At 50.4% G+C, this 19730-nt stretch overlaps 1 protein-coding gene across 1 annotated transcript in view; it reads right to left on the minus strand.

Moving 5' to 3' along the window:
- LOC133357801 (FHF complex subunit HOOK-interacting protein 1B-like) overlaps positions 1-19730 on the minus strand; it is a 46371-nt gene that overhangs the window by 15535 nt on the left and 11106 nt on the right. Inside the window, 10 exon segments of the mRNA XM_061575937.1 lie at positions 1107-1276; positions 1792-1871; positions 2380-2547; positions 2994-3080; positions 3742-3900; positions 6620-6826; positions 6828-6926; positions 7228-7386; positions 10097-10348; positions 11814-12122. Coding sequence (XP_061431921.1) covers positions 1107-1276; positions 1792-1871; positions 2380-2547; positions 2994-3080; positions 3742-3900; positions 6620-6826; positions 6828-6926; positions 7228-7386; positions 10097-10348; positions 11814-12014 — 1582 coding nt within the window. The 5' untranslated portion in view covers positions 12015-12122.

The raw sequence follows: 19730 nt of genomic DNA on the forward strand, positions 1-19730 counted from the left end.
GGCTATCGTTTGTGGCCAGGTTGCTTCTGAAAGAGAGCTACGTAGCTAAGTGGGCCTTACCTGGTTAAATAAAATATAGTTTAGTTTAAAGAAGGGGAACAGGTCCATTGCAAGTTTAGGGCATCACTCTTTCTGAATACGAGTCACCAGTACACGGCGATGCTACATTGTACATCCCAGGGTATAGGGTCCACGAAGATCATGTCGTCAATTCTGCAAAGTAGCGTCAGTATAATGGCTGTCTATGTTGGTCTAATTGTTGTTATACTTTAATTCCTGACAATTTTTTTGATTGAAATAACAATCATGAAAGTTCATGATTCATATTTAGTTTATTTTTGGTTAAAAAATGTAGCTATATCAAGTTTCTTACGAAATGAAGTTGTCATAACTTAAATCAAGTATCTACAGAGGTTTTTTTGGGTTAGATTGTGTAAATATCAATGTGTTGTTAAATCCGCCACCACCCGACACAACCGATGAGTAAGGTTTGTGACGTACAAGAAACGTGCCAATTAGTTACGAGTTAAGCACACCGGTTGTGTGCTGGAGAGTAAACCCACAACATTTACAATTCGAGTATGACGTTTCGCCAGTAATTATAAATCAAGTAGTCATGACAACTTGATTAGATTGGCTATGCCGTGGTGGAGGGCATCACTGAAAACTGGCATTATATCTACACCATGATCCTGCCCAAAATGAAACAATTATAAGTCATATTGGTTGTGAAGCCTACGTAAAATAATATTAATATTAACATTCTCGATAATAAAGTTACAAAAAATAACCTATTGACCATTAAATCAGTCCCGTGCAAAAGCTCACTGCGGAGTAATCGTGCGGCATGGAGGTGACGTCATCCTTCTCTAACAAATGGTAGGCTAGATGAATAACTATTAAGGTAAATCTTCACATCAAAGCACCAAAACAAGACGGTAAAAGTGTGACATACAATTAGGGGAAACCGACATGGTATTAATCGTCATTAAGCTAGAATTAATAATGTGCGGTGAAATGTTACATCGCTCGAACCCCCTGTACGCCAAGACCGATGCTGCAGCGTGCAGTGTGTAAGGGTGCAACGTGCAGGGTGCAGAGCGCACCTTTGGACCAGAGCACGTGCTCGTCCTCCCGCTCAGCGAGCAGCAGCTGCTCCAGGCGGCAGCACTCGGGCGACAGCGACAGCAGACGGTCGGCCGTGCGCCCGTACAGATCCACCTCCTTGACGGCGCGGCGCTGGCTCAGCATCACGTGGTTGCACGGGATGAGGAACCTGGCGGAGGAGGGGCGGGCGTTGTTGGGGGAGAGGTGGGCACGGAGGTTCGGTAACAGCGACCAACGGTGAATTGTCACGAGTCGAGGTCGTGACCCAACGTGCGGTTAGTTTATTGATTTATCTCAAGGTTTATATATCGCACCTCCGATTGGCGACGTTCGCTGGGTAAGAAGTTCGACATACATACATATATAGCGACCCGCCCTTTGTACAAGTCAATTAATTGTAATTTTCTGGATCATCAAGGCATTTCACGATTAACTGCCTCTACAATTCGATGCAGATTCGATTTGGGGTCACTGTTTTGTCCGTGATAATTTTTTCCTAGGCCTATGACAATTCAGCCCCTCTTAACACGGAGACTCGCCATCGCTTCCTTCCTTTTGCCAGCTCCTGCAACCGTACAGCAGCAGAAAGCGTGCTCTTGAAGAGTCCCCGAACCCCGACCCTTGCCTTCCAGACAGGCGCCAGATGGCGGTGCGAGCGTCGCGGTGAGCAAGGCCGCGCCTCACCTGAGCACCAGCTGCAGCATAACATCCTCACAGTTGAGGCTGAGCAGCGTCCGGAAAAGCGCCAACGACACCATGCACAGCTGTGTGACAAAGAAACGGCACCGTCGCGTCACGCGAGCGTGGTGGGGGGCTCAAAACACAAGCAAAATATACACAGGGGAACGAACAATGGCGCGCACGCACGCATTCTCAAACGCTCTCCTACACACGTTTGGCCATTGAGAGGGTTTTTAAACTGGCGATGATCACATCGACGCTCCAGGCCGCTCGACGAGACGATGTCGTCACATGTAATCATGTCATCTCAAACACCCAGTTAGACGGTTGAGGCGTTGGCACGAACGAAACAGCAACATGGAACTTTACACAAAACTTTAGTTCATATTGGATGAAGATGGACGGAGGAATAAACGGAGAGACGGACGGAGGGACGGATGGATGGACGCGTAAACGCGTAAATGCTTTTATCCTCGGTTATTTAGCAGATGACTAGGCTCGTAGGCTTGGGTGACCGCGAGGCGCCGTGGTGAGTGGAGGGAGGGAGTGGGCCGTGGAGTGACGGGGGCCGTGAGGTGCCGGGGGCCATACCCGCGAGCTGCTGCTGATGCGTGCCACGAGCAAGTCCAGGACGCGCTTGTCATCCTCGGAGTGGAGCAGCACAAAGTGCAGGAAGGTGCGCAGCAGCGACGGCTCCGTGACCATTCGCAGGAAGAGGTCCAGGTAAGCTGTGCTGGCGATCTGCTCCTCCACTAGCGTCTGAGCACCGAAACGCACGCACGCGCGCAAAGACAAAGATCCCCCGTCATGGCAAGTTAGTGAGTAGCACCTATGAAGGCTGGCACGGCACACGACGGGGTGCCGTGCCAAGAGCACACCCGGCCACCTTTGTCTCCCAAACGGCAATGTTTACACAGCGCTCCAGGTACTCATTTGAGATCGTTTACACTGAAAGGCTCACGGTCACGAACAACTTCATCATAGAGCGACATTATTGCGGTGAAGCCGGGAAACAAACGTTCTGTACAACAGTTGACGTGACATTTGTCTATATGAGCCTTTTGTAGTGCAATGCACTTGGGGTCCACTGTTGGTCTTTCAAAGTTTTTATCTGTGCCCAGAACAGCTCCTCATCCTGGTCAAAGACAGAAGCTCCGGCTGACGCAGCGGTAGGGTTGAACGTATGTACGCGCGGTCTATCTCACCTTGTCCAGCGCTGGGCCCATGACTGGGATGAGAAACCCGTGGTAGATGTACTTTATCAGCTGATTCCTCACCACCTCGTGAGCAACCTGCGGGGAGGGGAGCCCGGTGAAGGATGTTCAAAAACAGACGGCGGAAATCTGACAGTTCAATCGCAGGAGCATGACGTCTCAATTACAAACATATTTCAATAAAGCAATCATTCCGTAACCTATGTCAAAGCAATTTCAGTCAGGATTGCACACTGAATAGGGCACAACCGGTACGAAGGCAGAATATTGTTTTTTATATATACAGCTTTTGCCACTAGATGGCAGACGTATCACGTGATCAATGATGAGGATACCCTTGCGCAACCGCACATGAGAATTCTGATATGGGCAACCCATTTAATGATTTGGCCGGTTTTCTTTAGGATCAATCTGCAATAGCAATGAAAGTTTAACAATTGGACCAGGTATACGGGAGTAGTCGCAACTGCCCCCCCAATAATTCCCAATCCAGACAGACCACTTAAAAAATTGTCAAAAAGCATTTAGAATGGATTCTCGTAACAATTCACTGGATCGTTGCGTGAGGGCGCAGAGAATCGGTCCGAGTCCAGCAGCCGGCCGCATTGTGGAGGGCGCACTCACCCACGCTCACGAGCACTCACAAGCCACGCTCACCAAGCACACTCACCAAGCACACTCACCAAGCACACTCACCAAGCAGACTCACCCGCGGTGACCCACACTCGCCGGCGCTCACCTGCACCACGGCGTTGCAGAACTCCAGCGAGTTCATGAACCTGACGAGGGCCGGCACGCCCAACCAGTCCTCCCGGCGCAGCGAGTGCCACTCGTCGGAACTCACTTCAATCTTCCGCGGCAGCGACGAGTACAGCCCGCTCAGCCCCGTCGCCAGCACCTGCAACAAGCGTCGCACCAGCAGGCGGGGTCAGCGCCGGCAGCCGCGTGAATGACCGGCGCGAGCGTCGTGCGTCCCCCCGTGACGCTGCAGCGTCGGTCTCGGCACACAGGAGGGCTGCCTGCCAGGAATCCGTCGCAGCGCTGTGCGATGTAAAATTTCACCGCAACATTATTCATTCTCGCTTAATGACGATTAACACCATATCAGTTTTCCAGAATTGTATTTCACAATTTAACGTCTTGTTTGGGTGAACCCGAGCCTGGGCAGTGGGCATTGGAGCGGTGGAAGAAGACATCGACTCCTCCATTAAAATGGCAGCCGGGAACGTTAGTTGCGTTTTGTTTTCAATAAGCAATGTAGCAACCTGTTTGCGATTGTTTACTCGGACCCTCATTTAAAGTGACGGCTTGCCCCACATCCTGCCTCCCGAAGGTGGGAAATCCCGTACAAGACAGGCCCAGCGCGACATGGCTTGTGATGCCGATGAAATCACCAAGTCCGGCCCATCGCATCCTGTTCAGGGACAGCTGCTGCGTCCGGGGAGAGCGAACTGGCGACCTCAAGAATGAAACTCCAGCATGTATTCCATTACACCACGGCAGAGTCAAAATAAGATTTATGCAGATGGAATGTAATAGGGAAGAAAACAAAAAAAACACAATCCTAAAATGGAAAAAAAAATGTGATGAAAGCGTGTGCACACCAATGGCAGGCTTTGCAGGGCGCGGTAGCGACCGCCCGATGCTGCTGCTGCCCAGTTGCTCAACAACGTGGAATTTATGGAGCGTCATAAACGCCTGTCAGAACTGCCTTGCCTGTTATCCGATATTCCGGATAACATGCAAGGGGTGCAAGGTGCACATTGACACACATTCTCAATGAACCACTCGCCCTTCCTGCATTTCTGACGTCAGTTACCCATTAAGGATTTTACAACGTTCTACACTGCAATGGGTAAAGTTTGCAGGGTCATGCAATGTCAAACAAATCCACAAAAAAAGTGTGTGAAGAGCACACCAAACATTGTGCACTGACTCGGCACCCAGAGGCTAGCGGGGTCTACGGGACGACCAAAAGCCAGAAGCTGGGAGAGCGACCCTTACAAGGTCCGGTGTTGACCTTACAACGACGACAGGATCTCGTCGCCGAGAAAAACGATGCGATAGTGGCCACGGCGACCTCCTGACAATGCCGCAACATTAGGCACCTGGAAGGTTCTGGGATGAGGCTAAGTTTGTGTGCAGCTGTGGAATTCCCCCTCCCTCCACACTGCAGCTGTCTTTCCACCATTTATATTAAGTCATACAATCTGTTCTCTTATAACGCGGTGGGAGTAATTGCGTTCCTGAAGAACACCGCGCTATGGAAAAATCGCGTTAAAATAAAAAATATAGGGGAAAGCACAGTCCGCAATAACATACGAGATGCGTACGCAGGCTGAACAGGGACTGAGGCACGTGGGTTGGCATCTAGAACAGTGGTTCTAAACTGTTACTGCAGCCTGCACTCCTTTGGTTCTCAATCGTAAAAAAAAATGTAAAGTGTTAATAAACACTTAGGTTTGATGACACAAAGTAGTTGTACTTACGTGCCCGTGCTTAATTTGTGTTCCGATGATTTACCTTCTAAAATAATATGGCCACGTCTCGCACCCCCAGATAGGGCATCTCGCACCACCAGGGGGTGCGTGCACCCAGGTTAAGAACCACTGATCTAGAAGCATCCAGCAGCATCCCGCTTTGTGCAACGTTACGCCGAGGCAGCCGTACAACCGCTTATTCCTACCCGCCAAATCTAGTTCTGTTCACTCGATCGCGTTATAAAAAATGTGTTGCCTTATACATTCATTGCGTTATATCCAATTCGCGTAATGAAAACATGCGGCGTTATATCAGAAATCACTATATTTTACAAACCACAAGTTCGCTTCCTGAGAATGCTCCCGGCACGAGCGAAACGTCGGGCATCGTGCCAAACAACGCATGGCAAAAACAAGCAAAATACATCAGAACGCTATTTTTGTATTATTATTCGTGATATCAGATATATTTTGTTCGAAATGAGAACGTTTTGTAAAATTAAGATCGACAATCAAACAATATTTTCCAAAATAAGACGATAGAATTATCTTTACGCGTAAAGATCTGACCAAATGTGTGTCATGAAACCACCCGAAACAGCCAAACAAATTAAATTGCCACGCGGTGTACGAGGGAGTTTTTTTTAAGCGCAAATTTGACCACAACTCTACATTACATTTGGAATAATTTTTCCCAGACATTTGACAGATATCCAAATCAAACATCATGCCTTCATAAACATGAGAATTCCCCGCCAATGTTCCGGTGAGCTGATACAATAACTGGCCCAGTAAAATGCCTCACAAAGTGATAATTTAATTTGTTTGACTGTGTCGGGTTGGTGGTGGAGGATTTCAAGACACATGTTCAGACAGTTAGGTGGCCTTGGGTGGGCATGGGCACTGTAGTCTACATTCCTTAATAGGAGGAATAGCCAAACGACGCTGTCTCCTGAAGCCCTCTCGTTGTGGTCAGCAGCACACTTCGACATTGCCCTCCGGCTCCTGCACAGATCGCTGCCGCCTTCACGCTCAACAAAATATCATCGATGGCCCGACCCGAACACCAATTACGGATTCAGTCATCGCGGACCTCGCGCCGCCGAATCGGCAACCCCGGCAACGCCGGGCTCTCACCGGGCAGAAATCAGAGCGGTCGGCGATGTACTCCCCGAGCGAGCGGTTCTCCGCCGTCAGTGACATGATGAGCAGCAGCGCGTCACGCGCCTGCTGCCCCAGCGAGCCCTCGCGGTGCACGTAGCCCACGAGCAGCGCGAACACCAGCGCGTCGTTACGCGGTGCAAAACCCGCGATGCCGGCAGCGCCGCCGCCCGATGGGGCGAGCAGGGGACGGGTGGTCGTTGAAGACGAGCTCCAGTGTGGCCGGGTCCTTGACGAGCACCGAGCACAGCTGGCTCAGCAGCAGCACCAGGTTGGTCTCCACCTGCAGGCGACAGGGACCACGCTGCTGCTGGAATCTCACCCAGGTTTCCAAGTGAATCGATATCTAGAACAAGGGACCTCGCAGTATGCCGCTACGCGCTTCGATCGTCCAGATGACCAGCGTAAGGCTGCTCCACTCGCCCACTCGCCAATCTCGACACGAACACGGAAACATCACCGAGCAGCACCCCGCCGTACAAGACGAGAACGAGGAGAGGGAGACGCAAAGCTTTCCCGTTGAGTTCCGGCTCCCGCCATCCGCAGCGCCACAGGGGTGGGGTGGAGGGAGGGAACGGCCTCACCTTGGGAGAGCGCGAGTTGGCGCACGCGGCCATCAGCCCCAGCAGCGGGTGAAGGATGGGTTTGTGATGCAGTAGGGGCTGGTGGGACTGCGACACCAGCACCTCGTACATCTTGAGCTGCTCCGCTCTCACCTCCTCGTCCTCCTCGTCAACAGCATCCTGCGCAGCACGAGGTTCACGGAGATTCCCACTTGAGCTCCCCCCGTGCTCCACTGGGGCATTTCAGCCGAGGCCAGCGAAGGGTAAACTCACGGTACGCATGGTTCTGGACTGGGCGTTTGCCGTGCTGAGCCAGAACTAAAGGGCACTACGCTAGATTCACAATACGTCTGAATCTGGCTCGAGGCCAAACGGGGCCAAACATGGGGAGAACGATGCGATCATTGCAGTATGTATGTAAAACTGTTTTTCGTACCGTACGTAACCAACTATGATAATCGGAAGTGCTGTGGAAGGGACAACAAACTAAACACAATAAGCAGTTCTAAAGCGCAGCGTCACCGCGCCCATATACGTGTGTCTCGACTCGTTCACCGAGCGGGACGCCTGTGGCACGGATCGGCTTCTGCGGTGGAGAAATGATCTAGCCCCTCGTGCACGGCCGTGGCACGGCTCCGGTGTGCAGTGGAAGAGAGAGATCATGCAAAGAGACAAATCAACCCGTTTGACCACCTTATAACCATGCCACATGGAAGCACCCAGAAGGTGGATGTTGGCAATATCACAGTCACAACTCACGGTCACAATTTGAGTCAAGAACCAATTATTTATTTGTCCCTTTCGTGCCTTCTTGTTTGCATTAGCATACGATTGTACATTATTTCCATGAATTACAAATAATACAATCTCACACACAGCTCTCCCTTGCAGGCTCGGGCCTTGTGCTGGGATGGGCAACCGCCGTGTATCGTCACAGGAGGTGTGGACAGGTGGCTGCTGCTACTGCTGCTGCTGGGTCACATTGTGGGCAGCAGAGGGGAGTGCTGCAAAATCCGTTGTTGTACCGTACTACGCTCCGATGTCTAAGCTCTCAGTCTACACTAACCCGCTTGGTGAGGTATGGTAAAATAACCCCGATGACCCATGAAAGCCTCTAATATTAATATCGAATCCCGCGTGAACGAATCACTCGAGTTTGATTCGTAAACATGGAAATTGGTTCGCGTGACGCATCCATTTAACAGACGCTTCAAGCACCACGACGTAAATAACAAATATTTTAAAACCTTAATTCTTGGATCAAATAACAACCCAGAATCGTGGTAATTCCCGCAATCAGGCGAGAGCTGTCGCACGTCGACTGCCCAGCGCAGCAAGAACACTCTTCCAGACGCAGCCAAATGTCATGAGGCCCGCAGCTTCGAACGCAGAGCTTGCACAACACAAGCAGCCATAAAACACACAACACACACGCATGTGCGCACACACGCACACGCGCATGCGCACAGCGCGTTCACTTTGCTTTGTGTCGACGGCAAGTTCGCTGGTGTGGAATGACGCCGCTTCGGGACATAGCCCTTGCAAAGCTAAGTCAAATTCAAGGGATGGTGGGAGAGCGGGGGGTGTGGTGGTGGTGGTTTGAAAGACTGGGGGAGGCATGAGCCAGACTTTGGCGGAATGTGCCCAGGTTACATTGTCATGCGAGCGTCAGTGCCCCCCATCACCGTTGGCACTTTTTAAAAACAAATATTTTCTTTAAATGGCAAATGACAGTGTGAGGCAATGAGTATTATTAGCAATAGATAACAACAATAAACTCGACACATTCATCCAGCCTACGTGTTAACTCGACATATTCATTAACACCACTGTGGCCCTTCAAAGGAGAATGTGTACAGTAGGTGACATTTTGGGCAAAGTTCCTTCTTCATAGCAGACGGATGGGCCACTCGCACGACTTGCGATGATCGGGTGCTTTCCAGGCGATTGCGGCCATTGCGATATCTCAGTATAAGCAAAACCAAGTGACCGCTGTGATGACTGCGGAAATGAAAATGTGACACACCGAAAAAAGCGTAAGACAGTGCAGAACTGGCAGACCTGATAGAACGACGCAGACTGCACAGTCAAGACAAACACGGACTGAACTCGGCAAAAACGAGACAACACAGACGAGACAGACTCAATGAGACAGCAAGAGTTGCATTGAATCGCAATACCGAATGGTGACGATTCACCGAGTACCACGGGAAGGGAGCGGGGATGTGGCGTACACGTGCGCACGTGGCCATTCTTACACGCCTAGCAACCGCCCCGTTGGTGCGCGTGGCAGCGTGCCCGGAGCACGAACTAAATTGCGCTCCCGAGGCATGGAGCTGACGAGCGGAGCTCACACCGTGGTGTGCGGACAATGCCTCGCCTCGCTGAGACGCTGCATTATTTAGGGAGTGGCACTTGGAAGCCAAGCGAGACACAAACACCACTGAGCCCCCCCACCCAACCCCACTCACCCCTCGCCTCCCGCCATCTGTCCCTGCAGGTGGCGACACGTTGGTACTCGTGCCATTCTAATTATTATTACTACCACCACCCCTGTTCACCCAGGAGAGCCTCACCGGGTCTCATGACTCTTCTTCGGAAGGACTCTGGCAAGTTTTTTTTTCGCAGGAAAGAGGTGGGGGGGGCGATGATTCGCTATCACAGATTCCAACCGAGTCATTTGCGTTGTCGTTTTTCAAATTCGGACCAAAACGCCAGCGAGCAACGGCCCCACCCCCGGCAGACGACGCAACGGTATCGTTGTCATTGTCGCCGCGATGACCCCCCCCCCACCGCCACACCCAGCGGGGCCCACGGGAGGTCATTCGGAATATCAACGCTTTTATTTTGTCCGCGTACAGATTTTAGGAGCCGGCGACGGAGCCCTCACCTGGCCTCTGACGCCCCCGTGGGCGGTGCGCATGCGCAGGCCCCACGACACCACGCGGCCCAGGACCTCGTCGGAGACGGTGAACTCCAGGATGGGGCCCATGCCGCCCGTCCTCGGAGGCAGCTCTTCTGCCAGCAGGTACAGCATCTGGTCCACGTTGTTCCGCACCAAGTTCTTCTCGTCGGCAGGGGCCGTCGATGATGCGACCCCGTCGCGCCCCCCACCCGCATTCCTCTCGATCACCTTAAGCACCTGTAGCGGTCGGGGAGCCGGTGGGGCATCGTACGGTGCTCAAAACTGTTAACTATTTTTTTTTTGATCAGGTAAGGTATTAACTTATTTTTCAGAAGCAACCTGGCCACAAATGATAGCTCAACGAAGTGGCCTATCGTGTCGAGATTTATAGCAGCCAAATACTCTTAAACGAGTGATGTTGATTCTAAATGTGGAGGGGAAAAACGGAGGACCCTGAGAAAAATCCACGTTACCGAAGGCAGAACATGCAAACTCCAGATATACAGCAGGGTCGGAATTGAACCGACGACCTCCTGTATACCAGGCGAGGTAGTTAACATCTCCTAGCCACTGTGGCGCTTGCTCACGGGGTGCACCGCGTGTTGTTGGGCGCGGTGGAAGCAGGCGAATGTCGGTGCCGAGTGTCTGCTGGAGCCCTGCCCCCCCCCCTGCCCCCCCACTACACCGCAAACAACGACCCTGACTGACCAGGCCGAGGGATGCAGTGGGGTCATAACCGAGGCCTTTAGAAAACGTTCCAGCTACGCAGTTGAGGTGTTTCATTCATTCGCTAAAGAGCAAGCAAATGCATAGATAGCTCTGATGTGACGAATTCAAAGCGAACTCAACTTAAAAGCAGCGATCGCCTGAAAGGCCTCTTCAAAGAGCAGCCCCGCAGTGAGAATGCTGCCGAGAGGGCCCAGCGTGGACGTTTACATGCTCACAGAGATTAAGAACTCCGCTTTAATGACCATAAATACTGCACGTGAAAAGCAACAGACAGCAGCCGTGATTTCCCCCTGTGGAAGAGATCAATGTGAAAGGAAACTCAGAAAGTGCCTGGGAGGCTTATAATGTCAGATCACTGGCGATCCCGGGTTCAAATCCAGGTCTCCATCTGCACGTGATGGAACGGGGTTCTCAAGTGGAGCGCGTTGCTGGTCTGTGGGGGGGAGCGGACTGTGGGGGGAGAAGCAGACTGTGGGGGGGGCGGAATGTGGGGGGGGGAGCGGACTGTGGGGGGGGGGGGGAGCGGAATGTGGGGGGGGGGGAATGGACTGTGGGGGGGGCGGAATGGGGGAGGGGAGCGGACTGTCGTGTGTTGTATTGGTGTGGTCTAGGACCGTTCTTGCAGTCGTTTTGCTGCCTTGCCAAAGATTGGGAATTGAACTAATGCAATTTGATCACATATACTTTATTTAAATTAGTGATTCGCTTACGTTTCCTATACTTTGCATTCCTATCGTGTTTTTGTATTGTTTGTTGTTGTAACGTTCTGACCCACCACTGGACATCCGTGAACGCGAGCTTCATAGCTCATTGGATTTCTCCAGGATAAACAAACATTTTCATTCCCGTCCTGGGGGAACGAGTTTGTAAGCGGCGGCATGCTAACGGCTGCGCCACCGCTCCCCGAACCCGCCCGAACACGACCGCGACGGGGCACGGAGAGAGCGAAGAGCGGCGCGAGGAAGCCACCCACCTGCATCCAGTGGTTCCTGTAGACCATGAGGCACGTCTCGGGGTCCGCGCCGGGGGAGCTGGGGGGCTCCGGCTGAGCGGCGGCCACGGCGGGGGCCACGGGGCCCGCCGCGGGGGCGCCCGCGGCGCCGGCGGCCGCTTCCCGCTCGGCCTTGCGGCCCCCCGGCCCCCCGCGAGCGTTGAAGCGGCTGAGCCAGCTCATGCTGAGCCGCGGTGGGGGGGAGACGGGGGGGGGGGCGGGGGGCTGGGGGGGAGAGCGGCCCCCCCAACCGGTCCAGGTGGACCCTTCCGCCGGCGCCCGCTGCGATCGCTGCTGGGGAGACGGGCGACAAGGACAGACGGTCAACCGGAGCCGGCGAGTTCCGGCTCGCAACAAATGGGGGAGCGAGTTTCTTGAATTGCCCCCCCCCCCCCCCCCCGTGGGCTCTGTCCACTGGGGCAGAGTGAATGGGTGCTCACTGCCGTGGTGAAGTCTCAGTCAGCAGGTGCGGCGGGTACCCCGCCTCTGCCAACACGCCTGCTTGGGTGTGGAAAAGTAGACCAAATACCCTCGAGAGCTCTTTGGTTCTTTAGGTAAAGTCACGTAAAAAATAAAATCAAATAATAATAGAATGCGACGTTTCGGTTGCAAAACAAGCAACCATCATCAGGCAAGAATGAATGATAAAACACAGACACGGGAACAGCATAGGCACACACACATGCAGAGAGAGACACACACAAAGACACGCCAAGCGAGACACACACCAAGACAAACAGAAGAACAACGACTCTGTGCCGAGGCCTTAAATAGAGAGAGGGGGGAGGGGCCGGGGCAAAGAGAGGACTGGGGAGCAGGACAAACGTGGGGACAAGGAGGGAGCAGTGTGGAATTCGGGACCACAGTGGCCGGAGGAGAGACAATGGTTTAGAGCAAGAAAATCGAAAGTTTCAGAAAGCAAACTTAGTAAAATTAAGAAGTGTAATGCAATGCAAAACACAGAGGGTCAGTTAACACACAGTTAACGCATAGCCTGGTTGATGAACGTTCTCCCAAAGATTGATAATTAAATTGTGAGTTGTGAGTAAACCCTCCCCGTAGAGGTGGTTCAAACTAGATTTGAAGCTTTCGTGACTGCATAAATTACTCTTTGGTTCTTTCGGTAAAGTCACGTAGAGAGCTCCCCCCTAGTGGTGTGAGAAGGCGATTGCAGGGCTGCACCTTTACCTTCCCGCGTAAAAACAAACGAGTGGAGGAATTGTCAAAATAATAACCCAACACAGCAGGACCCTCCTGAAGGAGTCTCGAGTGTCAGAGAGGCTTTCCTGTTATAAATATGAACATTAATTGCGTTATCTGCAGTGTAACGTTACGACTGAAAGATGCGCGCACTTATGACCACTGCACTGCCCGACCGGTCAATGTTATCGTTATTCAAAAAACCCCTCATGGAATCCATCGGGGGCAAAGGAAAACACGCAAAATGTGTTTCAATTTAAAAACCGTCAACACATTTCTGGGCAACATTGGCAACCGAGTCTTGGAAGGCAGCTTTGAAAAATAAACCGACACTGGCATCGGACGAGCGACGTGGGGTGTGTGGACCACCACGGGGACCCTCGCTCCACCCCCGGCGGCGATCGGGGGGAGCGCATGGGGCAGGGTGGACGAAGCAGAGATGGTGCCATTGCCTATGGGGGAATTGAGGCAAATATAGCCATGCCTGAAGGAGGCAGCACCGGAAGTAGGATTGCCAAAATCTGCCCTGGACAGCTCTGGGTATCCAGAGTCGCCAAGCGTTCCCCGGTCGTGACTGACCACTTCCGGATGTGGGCGGGGCGGTGTGAAACTGCCTCTCGACTTCACACAGAGACCCACAAGCGCACCAAGGGACCCAAGGGCTACCATTGAGACCCGTCGACTCGCATAATAGAGGCCCACGACACTCGCACAGAGACCCACAAACGCTTATGCGGAGTCCAACAGACTTATCCCAGACATCAAACACCATCAGGACAAGATCCAGTAAGTTAGAATAAAAATACACAAAGTCAAGATCGTTATTCTGGCTTAAAACTAAATGTCGTTCATCTAAATCGCTGCTCAATTTGCGAGTGAAAATTGTTCTTCAACTTACCAGTGAGCCGAGCTAATGATAATTGGGTGGGTTAAACAGTACATATGATCACTTAATTGGTTTGACTGTTTGGTGGTGGAGGGTATTTATGACTTAAATGTTCATCGGCAGCAAAATCCTGCATGTGTCAAATTCCCTGTCTGTGATGAATAGATGGATTGATGTGGGAGAGATGGATGTGGTGTCAAGATTGGCCTCTGGAGGAGGCTCGTGAAGGACGCTGCTGGGCAGTTGGAGTCACCACCTTCGAACCACGACAGTGGGAGGAAGAGCGACGCTCACAAGAATTAACTGAGTGGGACAGATAAAACGCAGCAAGTGGGCACAGAGGGAGCACAGCTGGTGCCAGTCATCTCGGTCAGTCAACCCATGGCACCAGGGTCTGTCGTGGCCTCCTGCCAGCGAGCCTTCGACACTTCATGTGGCCTCAAGGTTGAACACCTAGCCTGGCCAAAGTGCGTGGTGACGTCACTTCCACTTAGTGGCCAAATGGTCATCTTTGTTACTTAGTGAGAAGGCAGTGTAACAAAATCCATTGATGTACTGTACTTCCATGTTGCCACATCTATGCTCCACGCGTTAACCAACTCGCACTTGCGAGGCTGGTGAGGTAGTCACGTACCACCGCCTCCCACTATCCCCCAGGCTGTACATCTACATGTATACAACAAAATGAAAGGCATAGGTTACACCGATTCGGCACGTTATTCGTAATGCTGCTTCACAAGCGAACGCCATATTGTAGAATGATTCTTTAGAGTAGAGAGACGGGCCACAGGGATAGTGACTCGCAGATGGAGAACGCACTATACAGGTGTGGTGAATTCAACCCTTTTAAGTTGGCATATAAACAGTTTTTAAATTGAAACACGAGCTGTTTTTTTTCCATTCACAGATGTCAGGCTCACTGCAGCACTTCATCATGTTAACAAGGTGCAGGCGCAACCCCGCAATTACTTATTCACGTCACTGCTGGTGGAAGGGCCTCCACTGCAGCAAGCTCTGGAAAGCCCCTTGAGAGGGTGTTTGGCCTACTCTTCCATGCTGGCCAGACGTCTTGGAAGAGGCTGGCATTTAAACCACACTTTACCCCACAGCACGTGACCTGTCAATTGACTGTTGTGAACCCACTTACTGTATGCTGCTGCTGGGTGGGCAGAGGCAAGGGCGATATTTTGGAGACTCGCCCCATCGTCTCGACTGCCGCGCCGGGAGATCGAATCTCTGGATTCCAAGTCAAGCGTGCTGACCACTACACCACAGCAGCAGCAGCATCACAACACTTTACGATGCAAAACTCTGCTACTTATAGCAGCAGCCTTACAGTGGATCTTAAGATGCACGCCAAAGGATACTACTGCGTGGTTGTGGGCTGTTTCCTATGTGGCTTGGCATCGTAAACCAGCACTGAATTACACTGCGCCAGGGTGGCGCGGTGGTATCGCTAGGGTGGCGCGGTGATATCACCTGGCCTGGCGCAGCTTCACTAAAACATCTTTACGGAGAAACAAATACTTTTGCAATCCGACCGCACAGAAATCGCAGCTGTCTTTACCGCGAGACGAATGAGAGGCGACTCGCCTTGTGACGCCAACCTCCCACCGAGTGCGCTGTGGGGGCACGTCCACGCTCGCTCTGGCACACCACGACGACCGGGGTCAACGTGGCAAGTGGTACAGCACCTTCCCTGCAGTGCTGCCAAGAGCGGCCCCTTTCTGGCCCAGCTGCTGCCACCGCCGCCTTCGTCTCAACCGTCGCGTGGCGGTGCTGGATGCAAGAAAGGGGGCAGTCAATGGCCCCTTTTCTTTTCAGACTCTCTCTCTCTGCTTCCTCCGTCTCTCTCTCTCTTTCGGAGTGGGGACCCACTGCCAACGTCTGGCAACTCTCTGACTGGCAACTCTCTGACTGGCAACTCTCTGACTGGCAACTCTCTGACTGGCAACTCTCTGACTGGCAACTCTCTGACTGGCAACTCTCTGACTGGCAACTCTCTGACTGGCAACTCTCTGACTGCCATCATGAAGGAAATGGGCAAAAGAGCCACTTGAGAGTAAAAGACGGAGGCGCCGCCTCCAAAACGAGGAGCGGCGACGCTCGTTTTGGTAGCCCACATTTTGGCGCTTGGTTTTTATATTCACAGCAAATGTGTGAACGCAACATCTAGGCACAGAACGTCATCTATTCATCAAGTAAAATGGATTTCTTTCACTCATGATACGTCCGTGAAATTACGCATGAGGAATAAATCAACGTGCATGCAAATTATAAACACATTATATGCTCATGTAATATTTAGGCAAACTGCAGAAACAAACACTGAACATTAAATATACATTAACAAAATCAATAAACAATATAAATATGGTACAAATGAGACAACAATTTCCAATCCTTATATCTTATCACAACGCCCCGAATAGAAACAATTCAAGGCATCGTTACTCGGGGTGATATGTTACATACTTCATCGACATTATCGGAGAGTCTCGCTCACACTCGAGAACCCAGAGAGGACCCAACCACACGCACGAGGGCTCAACACTCACCAAAGCTCTACACCGACACGCTCGCAACCCACTCGCCGTCCTGGTCAACTCCTGGCCACCACCTCGCAGCCCAGATGAATGCGCATGATCCACCACAGCCGTGCCACCCAAGCACTGACAAGGGTGTGTGTGCGGTGTTTGTTTCCGCCATTAGAGCTTCTAAACAAATCAGATTACAATGCACATATCCTGTCCTCTGCACCATTAACAGCTTGATTAACAACTGACTCAAGTATCTCAATTCACAACCCCTCCTCGCCCTCCCCCGCCACCCACATAAACTTTGCAAATGCAAATTTACACGCACACAGACGTCTACAGACAGGGTCTGGAATGCGATGGAAAGTAGTCTTGTTGGATTGGAAACTGAACGGTATACACAATTGTCTAACCGCCCCCTCCCACCCTCCAATCTGTGCCTAAATAAGTTTCCATGCCTACTTAAGCTGGTGGCGAGTGGTGAAATTTCAGGCTGATGACTGTAGTAATATTCCTGGCTGTAGCTGCAATATGCCTGCTGTAATAAGCAGCCGTGCACCAACTTGTCATCGTGGGCGTTGTATGTATGCACTGTCGCTACGAGCGTTAGAGTGTCCCGCGTGGCCATTCAGCCACTTCCAAAGACAGCCGTGCGCTGCAAAGCATTTGAGGATCCACGCGCAGGAATTAATCTTCTTCCTTCTTATTGTTTTTTTCTTCAATTAAACACACTCGGACGGTGAGCGAGGACTAAATGAGCGGAGGCGCAATGAATTCCTAGCAATAGGAGATCGCTGCTTGAGATTACATTGCAAAGATCATGCAATGTGCGATGACAGTTGATCATCGATTATCCGGCACTGCGCGATTATTATCCAGCTTCCAACATTATCTGGCGGTCTAAACGGGCAAAACCACTCCAAAAAGCTGTAACCCAATCCTGCAATGTGCGCGTGAAAACAAAATTCAGCATTGTGTACGGTGCTTTTTTCTGAAATATTTTGCTGTTTTTTCCTGAATTTTCTGTTTGCACATAGTCACATATTCACTTTAAGATGTTTTCTTGTTCATGTTTTTGTCTTTTGTTTGTTGCGGTTGCACCCGACTCAAGAGCCGAATGGCTCACAGGGCTATACCAAATAAGTGAAACTGAAAACTGAAACAGGGTTAAGTATTACATAGAGTACATTATACACTACATACAACTTAAACAATGAAAATACTGCATGTAGAAACATCACCCCATGATGATTTCGATATTGGAGTGGAAAGTACGGTAGAGTCAATACATTAACTTCTCAAAGTAGGAAATGTATTTGTGTCTATTTGTATGTTTATTTATGTCAATTTCCCAGAGTTAACATATTTTAAACATTAAAACACATAAGACTTAACAGCATAATGTACTACAAGAATGTGCAAAAATAAGCTATTTTACATGCTTTTATTTAACTCACTCCGTCTGTTGTTGTCATATCCTCAAATCTTGTAACTCAATTTTAACCCACTTCCCAATGTGGTATCGACTGCAAACTTCGTATACTTATGTCATACTGATGACAATACTATATTCTATCATAGAAAAAAAATTAAACATTCTTTATTATGTTATGTTTCGCCTTGGGTCTAATTGTCCACGCTCAACTCACGTTGGCTGTAAATCACCACGGTCCCTTATGTTCTGGCAAGCCTCGGGGCCACTTCCTGGAGTCGTGGAGTTCTGCCATTAGTCGTAAAGCACATTTTATTAATGCGTGTTTTTTTAAGTATTTTCAAATATTACTTATTAAATCATGATTTAGTGACTATCTTGCGTTTTTGAAAATCCGGCCCCCCCCCCCCCACGGCCACCAGATAATTATAATCGATGATCTTCGATGGACTGTAATTCCTTACCATCACAGACAGCTCTAATGAGGAAGCTACTTTGAGAACAATACACAAACATCACAGCGCACCACAACACCGTGCTGCTGAGAGAAGTGAATTGATTTTAGCAACAGGAGGTTGCTCTAACCTACAGTCCTACACACATTTAAATATTGCTAATGTTGATTAGTACGAGGTTAAGCTATTTCCTCCAATTCTTAATGGGAGCCTAGTATCATTTATAGTCTAGAGACACCGACTGCGTCTCAAGACTCTTCATCAGGAGGATCCTCCATCCAGATGTTTGGCCAATTACCGGATTTTCCCGCATATAACCCGCAGACGCATATACCTCGCAAAAATAGCGTTTTGTGTAAAACAAATTTCAGATAGCCCGCACCTCCATATACCCCGCATGCATTCATATCTTTAACGTCGTTACCGCAGCTTAATTCCATCATATTAATACGAAGTTTACATTTGTAAATACATTCCACTATCAATTGTTAACATTAAAATCATAACGTGCACAAAGAAAACAAACTAACCGGAAACGAGTGAACTTAAAACAGTAAATAAGTAACTAAAGAAAATATCCAATAAATAAGTAACACGTAACTGGTAGATAAGTAAGTTCAGTTTTAGCACTGGGGGATTGCGCCCTGCGCAGTGACTACGGCGTTGCCTCGCCCCCTCCCCCCACCTCTCTCCCTCCCCCCACCTCTCTCCCTCCCCCCACCTCTCTCCCTCCCCCCACCTCTCTCCCTCCCCCCACCTCGCCCCCTCCCCCCACCTCTCTCCCTCCCCCCACCTCTCTCCCTCCCCCCAGCCATAAAAAAGTGCTCCCACTTCAAACATTGTCGTTTCATTGTACAAACAATTCGAATCATTTAAAACGTGATAACATGTGCAATTTCAGTGTGAGTGGTTTATTCAGCAGTGCTTTAGTCAAAGGTAAGTGTTGCACAGTGGATAGTCCTACCATGGAAACATTTTACGAGTTATGCCATGTCACACGTGTATCCATATACCCCGCAGGGTCTTGTTTTGTTTGTAACAAGTGGTATACCCCGCGGGGTATATGTGTTGTGCATTTTAGAGGAAACCGGAGTACACAAAGACAGCTACTACAGCAACTCACTAAACTACGACTGTTTTTATTTTACCAGATAAGGCCCACTGAGCTGTATAGCTCTTTTTCGGAAGCGACCTGGCCACAAATTATAGCTCAACGAAGTGGCTTGTGTTCAAGTGGAATTTTATAGCAGCCAAATACTCTAAACGGGTGATGTTGATTTTAAATGTAGAAGAAAAAACCAGAGGACTCCAAGAAAAATCCAAGCACCACGGGGAGAACACGTGGACTCCAAATATACAGACTGTATACCAGGCGAAGTAGTTAACATC

Source organism: Lethenteron reissneri, chromosome 59 (assembly GCF_015708825.2).
Source record: "Lethenteron reissneri isolate LAM-NWPU_2019-01 chromosome 59, ASM1570882v1, whole genome shotgun sequence".
Lineage (NCBI taxonomy): Eukaryota > Metazoa > Chordata > Hyperoartia > Petromyzontiformes > Petromyzontidae > Lethenteron > Lethenteron reissneri.